The sequence below is a fragment of the Scylla paramamosain genome, unplaced genomic scaffold (assembly GCF_035594125.1).
Source record: "Scylla paramamosain isolate STU-SP2022 unplaced genomic scaffold, ASM3559412v1 Contig40, whole genome shotgun sequence".
NCBI lineage: Eukaryota > Metazoa > Arthropoda > Malacostraca > Decapoda > Portunidae > Scylla > Scylla paramamosain.
The window spans coordinates 575,416-585,017 of record NW_026973705.1 but is presented as its reverse complement, the minus strand read 5'-3'; the positions used below and the strand labels follow the sequence as shown (position 1 = coordinate 585,017).

At 48.9% G+C, this 9,602-nt stretch overlaps 1 protein-coding gene across 2 annotated transcripts; it reads left to right on the top strand.

Annotated features, from left to right (window-relative positions):
* The first annotated feature begins 4,172 nt into the window (after positions 1 to 4,172).
* On the top strand, positions 4,173 to 8,825 carry LOC135098000 (uncharacterized). 2 transcript variants are annotated; one of them, XM_064000182.1, is made up of 2 exons: positions 4,173 to 5,806; positions 8,517 to 8,825. In XM_064000182.1, the coding sequence occupies exon 1, from the start codon at positions 4,218 to 4,220 to the stop codon at positions 5,781 to 5,783; it is 1,566 nt and encodes a 521-aa protein (XP_063856252.1). In that variant the 5' UTR covers positions 4,173 to 4,217; the 3' UTR covers positions 5,784 to 5,806; positions 8,517 to 8,825. The 2 variants fall into 2 exon arrangements, with proteins under 2 accessions (XP_063856252.1, XP_063856251.1); XM_064000181.1 differs by having other exon boundaries at positions 4,218 to 5,806; positions 7,492 to 8,825.
* Positions 8,826 to 9,602: the final 777 nt, after the last annotated feature.

The following is a 9,602-nucleotide window of genomic DNA, read 5'->3' as shown; positions in this document are numbered from 1 at the left end:
ACCCGGCCTGCAGGACAGGTGGTGGCAAAGGATACCCGTCCAGCAGGACAGGTGGTGGCAGTGGATACCCGTGCAGCAGGACAGGTGGTGGCGGTGGATGACTGTCCAGGAGGACAGGTGATGGTCATGGCGGTGGATACCCATCCAGCAAGACAGGTGGTGGCGGTGGATACCCGTCCAGCAGGACAGGTGGTGGCGGTGGATTCCTGTCCAGCAGGATAGGTGGTGGTAATGGATACCCGCCCTGCAGGACAGGTGGTGGCGGTGGATACCCGTCCAGCAGGACAGGTGATGGTCATGGCGGTGGATACCCGCCCTGCAGGACAGGTGGTGGCGGTGGATACCCGTTCAGCAGGGCAGGTGATGGTCATGGCGGTGGATACCCATCCAGCAGGACAGGTGATGGTCATGGCGGTGGACACTCGTCCAGCAGGACAAGTAGTGGCAGTGGATACCCGTCCAGCACGACAGGTGATGGTCATGGCGGTGGATACCCGTCCAGCAAGACAGGTGGTGGCTCTGCATAACCATCCAGCAGGACAGGTGGTGGCGGTGGATACCCATCCAGCAGGACAGGTGGTAGTCATGGCGGTGGATACCCGTCCAGCAGGATAGGTGATGGTCATGGCGGCGGGTATGGTGGATACCCGCCCTGCAGGACAGATGGTGGCAATAGATACCCGTCCAGCAGGACAGGTGGTGGCAGTGGATACCCGTCCAGCAGGACAGGTGGTGGCGGTGGATGGCTGTCCAGCTGGACAGGTGGTGGTCATGGCGGTGGATACCCGTCTAGCAGGACAGGTGATGGCATTGAATACCAGTCTAGCAGGACAGGTGATGGCAGTGAATACCCGTCCCGCAGGACAGGTGGTGGCCGTGGATAACCTTCCAGCATGACAGGTAGTGGCGGTGAATACCCGTCCAGCAGGACAGGTGGTGGCGGTGGATACCCGTCCAGCAAGACAGGTGGTGGCGGTGGATTCCTGTCCAGCAGGATAGGTGATGGTAATGAATACCCGCCCTGCAGGACAGGTTGTGGCGGTGGATACCTGTCCAGCAGGACAGGTGATGGTCATGGCGGTGGATACCCGGCCTTCATGACAGGTGGTGGCTGTGGATACCCGTCCAGCAGGACAGGTGATAGTCACGGCGGTGGATACCCGCCCTGCAGGACAGGTGGTGGCGGTGGATACCCGTTCAGCAGGACAGGTGATGGTCATGGCGGTAGATACCCATCCAGCAGGACAGGTGATGATCATGGCGGTGGACACTCGTCCAGCAGGACAAGTGGTGGCGGTGGATACCCGTCCAGCACGACAGGTGATGGTCATGGCGGTGGATACCCTTCCAGCAGGACAAGTGGTGGCGGGGAATACCCGTCCAGCAGGACAGGTGGCAGTCATGGCGGTGGATACCCGTCCAGCAGGATAGGTGATGGTCATGGCGGCGAGTATGGTGGGTACCCGCCCTGCAGGACAGATGGTGGCAATAGATACCCGTCCAGCAGGATAGGTGGTGGCAGTGGATACCCATCCAGCAGGACAGGTCGTGGCGGTGGATGCCCGTCCAGCTGGACAGGTGGTGGTCATGGCGGTGGATACCCGTCTAGCAGGACAGGTGATGGCATTGAATACCAGTCCAGCAGGACAGGTGATGGCAGTGAATACCCGTCCCGCAGGACAGGTGGTGGCCGTGGATAACCTTCCAGCATGACAGGTAGTGGCGGTGAATACCCGTCCAACAGGACAGGTGGTGGCGGTGGATACTCGTCCTGCAGGGCAAGCGGTGGCGGTGGATACCCGCCCTGCAGGACAGTGGTGGCGGTAGATACCCTTCGTACAGGACAGGTGGTGGCGGTGAATACACGTCCTACAAGGACAGATGGTGGCGGTGGATACCCGTCCTGCAGGACAGGTGATATTCATGGCGGTGGATACCCGTCCAGCACGACAGGTGATGGTCGTCGCGGTTTATACCCGTCCTACAGGACAAGTGATGGCGGTGGATACCCGTCCTACAGGTCAGGTGGTGGCGGTGGATACCTGTCCTACAGGACAGGTGGTGGCGGTGGATACCCGTCCTTCAGGACAGGTGATGGTCATGGCGGTGGATATCCGTCCTACAGGACAGGTGGTGGCGGTATATACCTGCCCTGCAGGACAGGTGATGGTCATGGCGGTGGATATCCGTCCTACAGGACAGGTGGTGGCGGTGTATACCCGCCCTGCAGGACAGGTGATGGTCGTGGCGGTGGATACCTATCCTGCAGGACAGGTGGTGGTGGTGGACACCTGCCCGTCCCGCAGAATTGACTTCCAATATCATTCTCCCTCCACTGAGGTGCTGTGGTTCAGGAGTACTCCTTCTTTTCATTTGACGGTCTCCTTTCCAATGTTCTGTGTTTTCACTGAAGGACGCCCTTCACGAAGTGGATGACGTCCATCGCGTCTTTATTGTGTGAGGATGCGTCAGATTTTCTCTTAGTTTATTCTACTTTTGCTGTTCCCTGGTGGCTTGCCTCGTGACTCTCCCTGAACTGGTAGTTTAGTCGTCCCTGGCAGCGGCCGACTCTGCCCTGGTGCAGGCATACTGCTGGGCTGAGTCCCACCTGGGGAACCTCGCCCTGTTCTGTGCGATCCTCACCCCCTCCTGCTACGAGAGCTGGACGTTGGGGTAAACAAACTTTTTATCGTATAAAACGATTTTAAAATTAAATACTTATTGTGATCCTCATCGGTGCGACAAGACATTTGTAGATTGAGTAAAGAGAGATGGTGAGGAAGGGATCGCAGGTTTGGGGCGTGAAGGGTGAGGAGAGAGAAGGCACGGTGTGTGGAAGGTTTGTTTGGAGGGGCTGTTTTGCCATAACAGGAAGGTGTGGCTTTAAGAAGAAGAAGAAAGTGAAGCAGCAGCAGCATAAAAAAAAAGAGAGTGCACATGTGTGTGCAGATTTAACTGGGGCTTAAGAAAAAATAAATAAAATAAATAATTGGAAATTGATTGTAGTGTGTATACTTTATATGCACATTGTCACTACTACTACTAGCCTACTGGCTCCTTGTAGCTGCTTCTTATTAATTCTCTCTTCCAGCATTATTGTAACTATAAATCTCTCTTCCAACATTATTGTAACTATAACAAGAATTTATAATAATTAGGAGAATATTGATGACGTGGTAAGCATGATGGCAAATATTTACATCTTTGTTTCTTCCATATATCGCTTTATATTACTTCCAAGGTTTTCCTTCTGCGTTTGTTCCTTTTCTTTCTTTCAGGCTCAGAGTGAGCATCGTAGGAATGGCAGCCGTCTTGATAGACTTGTAAAAACTGGGAACACCACCGACAGCTTCAGCAGGTCCTGGCACTGGTTCTTCAGTGTTGAGTGGCAACCGTTCATTTGACAAAGAATAGCTGTTTCAAGGGTTTAGGGAAAAAAGTTTTAAAGTTACAAGTTTGTTCACATTTTGTTTGGTGGTGTGTGGAAGTAATTTCGCAGTCTGTCAGTAGCACATCGGACTGCCCTCCGTCTTGGATCACTGAGCTGCTGCATTTATTTATTTTTTTCAGATCACTTTATGTCTGCTCTAGAACAAATCTTAGAAGTTATATGAGTAACTAATGTCCTTGAATTCATTGTTATTTTCATTTGTTTATTTATTTATTTTTTTTTTCCTTCTTCTTCATCATCTTTTTCTTCTTTTCTTCTTCTTCTGCTTCTTCTTTTTTCTTTTCTTCTTCTTCTTCTTCTTCTTCTTCTTCTTCTTGTTTTTTGTTCTTCCGCTTCTTCTTTTTCTTCTTATTAATATTATAATTCTTCTTCTTCTTCTGCTTCTTCTTCTTTTTCTTTTTTTTCTTCTTCTTCTTCTTCTTCTTGTTTTTTGTTCTTCCGCTTCTTTTTCTTCTTCTTATTATTATTATAATTATTGTTATTATTATTATTATTTATTATTATTATTATTATTATTATTATTATTGTTGTTGTTGTTGTTCAGACATTCCGACAAGCTGGAGGAGGAGGTGAGAAGAAATACAAGTGTTGGGAGGTGAGTTTATTCCCGACTAGTTCCCCTGAAGAAGCTTGTGCGAAGCTAGTCGGGAATAAACTATCCTCCCAGCACTTGTGTTTCTTCTCACCTCCTCCTCCATTATTAGCATCATTATATTCCGGAATTTCACTTCACGGTAGTTAACTGCGTCACGAGGTAGGCAATGAGATGCCAGTAGCGGACGCAGCAAGCCAGTCGACAGCGCGCGCTCGTCCAGTCCACACCTCTCCTCCGCTCACGACCTACCGTTCACCACCCGCCACCTGGGTTGTTCTAGGCGGGAGCCGCGGTGTGTTTGCTGCAGTTTTACTTGGCTTCATCTTCATTGGTTCGTGTCCAGCCATGGCGGACCGAGGCCTCAGTCGGGCAGGAACCCCCAAGCCCAGCCAGGACACGCCACGGCGTGCATCCAAGCCCAGCCAGGACACGCCACGGCGTGCACCCCAGCCCAGCCAGGACACGCCACGGCGTGCTTCCCAGGCCAGCCAGGACACGCCAAGGCGTGCTTCCTCCTCCTCATCTGTCTCACGGGACAGTTCACGGCCCAGGCGTGATGATGATGACCGGTTAAGGAAGGACAATAAGAGGACTGCTGTTGGTTTTGATGGGTCGTCCGTCAAGCGTCTTTGTGCTTCCAAACCACAACAACCGTCCGGCAGTCAACAACCGTCTGGCAGTCAACAACCGTCCGGCAATCAACAACCGCCTGGCAGTCTACAATCATTCGTCAGTCAACCCTGTTCGGACGAGGATCCTTCTGCTTCAGACAAGAAATTTGATATTCTCACCAATCTGTTGAGTGGTTTAGTTGAAAAACTAGACAACCGCATTACACGCAGTGCTTCGCCTTCACCGGTAGATTATGGTGGCTGTCATGAATTGTCCCCTTCTGATAATGAGGACGGTGGAGAGTCTGAGAGAGATGATCCAGACCCCCTAGATGGATTAGACACTATCTCCCCCTCTTTTTCCGGTAGCCAACCCGCTACCTCTGGTGATGACGCAGACTTCCTCCAAGCGTTGAGTGAATTGTCTGACAATTTTTTGGGCGAGGAAGCAAAAGGTGAACCAATTTCTGATTCACTTGCATCAATAGTCAATGCCAGCCTGAGGCGTCGTCCTGTGGCCGACATTGTAAAATCAACCACTAATAGGATTAAAATACCCAGCAATGTGCCCAATATGAAAGTTCCAGAGACTAACCCTCCCATTGTCAAAGCAATGAATACGGGAGGTAAACTTGTGGATGCTCGACTAACCCATATTAATGGACTGTTACTGAAAGCGCTTGTTCCCATTACTCAGTGCGTTAGTGACGTGGGGGAAAGGAAAGGGAAGGCAGTGAATTTTTACCTGGAAGGTTTAAATGATTGCCTTAGGCTACTAATCTCCGCCTTCAATTACACCAACCAGTTACGAAAGGAGGTGGCACGTGTTCACGTCAATGACACTGCTCTTGCAGAACTCTGTAAATGGGAGTGTGAAGTCGGTACTGACAAACTCTTCCCTTTCGACATTGTGAAGAAATGTGATGAAATGCATAGAACCAAGAAGCTGGGAAGGCCGTCCTTCCGCCCCTACAAGACCTCCAGAGGGAAGAGCTTATCCTTCGGTAGACAGGACCACAGGAGACCTTACAGCTCACGAGCCCGGTCAAAGCTTCCTTCAAGGCCTTTTTTAGGCCTGCGGCAGTCTTACGGGAGGAGGACGCAGCCATACAAACTTCCCCAGTAACGCCTCCCACAGTGCCTCCCACAGTAAGTCGCTGTACCTTACCTTGCTGCACCTTGATTAACACGCCAGATAACTTTGTGGCGGGTAAGACCTTCCTTTTTAGGCACAGTTGGCAGGTTTTTTCCAGGGACAAATGGATTCATGATGTGGTGCGGGGTAAATTGTTAGAGTTTGATGTTGTTCCTGTACAGTCTGAATTCCCCAGACCTCTCACCCTATCCATTACTGACAGGGAAGCCCTGGATAATGCTATGCTAACTTTCATACAACAGAAAGTGGTTGAGAGATGTTCCCATATATCAGACCTTGGTTTTTACTCAAATGTTTTCCCTACGGGAAAAAAGGATGGCACGGCTAGGGTTATTCTCAATTTAAAGAAACTAAATGACTTTGTGAAACATGTTCATTTCAAAATGAGTTCAATTAAGGAGGTACTTAGTTTACTTCAGGAAAATTGTTTTTTCATGACTATTGACTTCAAGGATGCATATTTTTCTGTTCGTATTCAGCCTGAGGATAGGAAATGGCTGCGCTTTATGTGGAATAACCAATCTTTCCAGTTTACCTGTCTTCCTCAGGGGCTTACATCTGCACCACGCATTTTCACTAAATTACTTAAACCTATCCTTTCTCACCTCAGGAAACTTGGGATATTGATTGTCTGTTACATTGATGACTGCATTCTCATGGCTTCTTCAGCTCAAGAGTTGGAAGACAATGCTATGTATGCCTTGCAGATGTTTGACTCTGTAGGTTTAACAGTCAATGTCAAAAAGTCTGTTTTGTCTCCTACTCAGGAAGTGGAGTTTTTGGGGATAATTCTAAATTCTGTCACGATGACTGCCTCTTTACCATCACGTCGTAAAGAGAGCATTAAAGCCCATGGTTTGAGTTTGCTTAGAGGTGGATCTACTCTACATGACTTGGCTGCGTTTATTGGTCTTGCCGTAGCCTCCGAAGCGGCGGTGAATCTAGCCCCCCTCAGGTACAAATACCTGGAGATTGTTCGAAATAAGGAACTTACTCTGAGCAAAGGTAACTACAACTCTGTTATTTCACTTGATAGTCATGCTCGGGACATAATCCGGTGGTGGATTGATAACATCGACTCTCAAACTAAATCTCTGGTATCCTGCCCCCCAGATTTGGAAATTCACACTGATGCTTGCCTAACGGGTTGGGGGGCGAAGGTTGGCGATGCTAGGACAGGAGGTCATTGGGCACATGCAGAATTAGATCACATAAATTGTCTGGAGCTTAAAGCCATCCTTTTGAGCCTAAGATCCCTCTGCAAACGCTGCGAACAGACTCACATCCGTCTTCGGTCTGATAATTCTACCGCTATCGCCTGTATTAATCGCTGTGGCAGTACTAAATTGAGCCTTAATACCCTGACGGAACAGATTTTTGATTGGGCTGCGATGAGGGACATCACTTTATCTGCCGAGTATGTCAGGGGAATTGACAATGTTGAAGCGGATGCAGAGTCCAGAGTCCGGAACATTGACACTGAATGGATGCTGTTACCCTGTATTTTCAATAGGCTGTGTGAAGTATTCTTTTTTCCGGACATCGACCTATTTGCTTCACGTATTAATGCCCAGTTATCTTCATACGTTTCTTGGAAACCTGACCCTTATGCTTCATTTACCAATGCGTTCACGTTTCCCTGGTCTAATTGGAGATGTTACGCTTTCCCTCCTTTCAGTGTCATTGGCCGGATGTTGGGAAAGATCCTGGAGGACAAGGCGACATCCCTGACTATTCTGCCGCTCTGGCCTACCCAGGTCTGGTTCCCGATGGCCCTCCGGTTACTGATTGCACCTCCCCGCCTTCTTCCTCGCGCTTCCTTAACACTACCCCAGGACCCGTCGCGAGTACATCCTCAGACCTCGAAGTTGATATTGTCAGCCATGATCCTCTCTGGCGATCCTTTGCATACAGAGGCCTTTCGCAGGAAGTTGCCGAATTTCTGCTTCAATCGTGGAGACAGAGCACGAAATTACACTATGGGCCGCATATCAAAAGATGGTTGTGTTTTTGTGTCGGCAGGGAAATTAATCCTTTTCGACCACCTGTAAGTTGTTTGTTGGATTTCTTGTTGCAAGAATTTAGGAAGGAGACGGGACGGAGCTACAGTTCTTTGAATGTCGTTCGTTCTTCTATTTCTGCCATTGCTAATATAGATTCCAAACCCGCGGGCCAGCACCCTCTAGTCTGCAGGTTTATGAAGGCAGTTTTTCTATTAAGGCCATCTTTACCCCGTAACTGCTCTACGTGGGATCCAGATGTAGTCCTGACGCACATAAGATCTTTGGGGCAAAATGAGGGCCTGTCCATGATTCAGTTATCTGGGAAATTGGTCATGCTCATGCTCCTGGTATCCGGACAACGTGGCCATACTTTACATCTTTTGGACACTAGGAACATGACAGTTTCTCGTTCTGAGGTTTGTTTTCGAATAGGTGATCTTCTGAAAACTTCCAGACCTGGTGTTCATCTCTCTGAGCTTGTTTTTCCGGCTTATTCTCCAGACAAATGTTTATGTGTATTCACCACTATTTGCTGTTACTTGGAAAGGACTGCAGGGATTAGGGGCTCTATTACCAGGTTCTTTTTAACTACTAAGGCTCCCGTGCGGTTAGCGTCACGAGACACTATAAGACGCTGGACTAGGAATGTCATGAGGGATGCAGGTATTGATTTAACAATTTTCTCACCTCACTCCACCAGGTCTGCCTCCTCCAGCAAGGCATCCCTGACTCTACCTGTCTCCACAATCATGGCCACTGTGGGGTGGTCGTGTGAGTCTGTTTTTGCTAAATTCTACAGGAGGCCGTTGTCCAAGCGGACAGATTTTGCTAGTGCAGTGTTGGGCTGAGGAGGTTTCCTTCTCTTGATTACTTGGGTATTTATTAAGGTATACACATACATATAGATTGTTGATTTGCACATGGATTGCAGCCTGTTCTATTATTTGTGTTGAGTTTCACTTCTGTACTACCTTATATCGTTACTTGGGAAATAAATGGTTATTCTTTGTCTATTTTTCTTTTGACACCACTAAGGACTACGTTAGGTTTGAGGAATCACTCTTAAGCTCTCATTGCCTACCTCGTGACGCAGTTAACTACCGTGAAGTGAAATTATACGATTAAGCGAGTACTTACCGGTACGATGGTTGATCGTAATTTCACGAACAGTTAACTGCGTCACTGAGGTAGTAAATGCCCTCCCTTTTCCCTCCCAGTGTTTTGTCCCCTCGTTAGGTTCTTTCCTACTGATGTGCCTCCTTGTCAATGGTTGGCTGCTTCCTCAAACCTCTCTAAAGGACTGGCTTGCTGCGTCCGCTACTGGCATCTCTCATTTACTACCTCAGTGACGCAGTTAACTGTTCGTGAAATTACGATCAACCATCGTACCGGTAAGTACTCGCTTAATCGTATAATTGATAAGTAAATACATCCGCCAATTCATGATGACTTAAGATTTCTCGGCCTGGGTGCTGGACCTTACAAGTCTCCTGATACTTCATCTCCTTGCTATTCTTGTCATGTGCCTTACCCGAATAGAATGGCTGGCGGGGGGGAGGGGGGGAAAGGTGACAGGCGAGGTGCAGGCTGAGGGTCATGGCAGGGTTAGTTGGGAGAGCTCAGCCCCAGTGAACGCTCGTGTGTGTCAGCTGAAGGACACCAACACTGCCCGGTGATCCATCTGGGTGGTGCCAAGCGAGGAACATGTACTGGTGTTTTGGTGAGTAGATTAGGTAGTGGTAATACGAAGAGATTTAACAATACGGCCCTTAGATGTTCTTCCATA

Bases quoted from the DNA above. Each gene is read 5' to 3' on its own strand.
- LOC135098000 (XM_064000182.1), top strand. From the start codon at position 4,218: ATGCCAGTAGCGGACGCAGCAAGCCAGTCGACAGCGCGCGCTCGTCCA.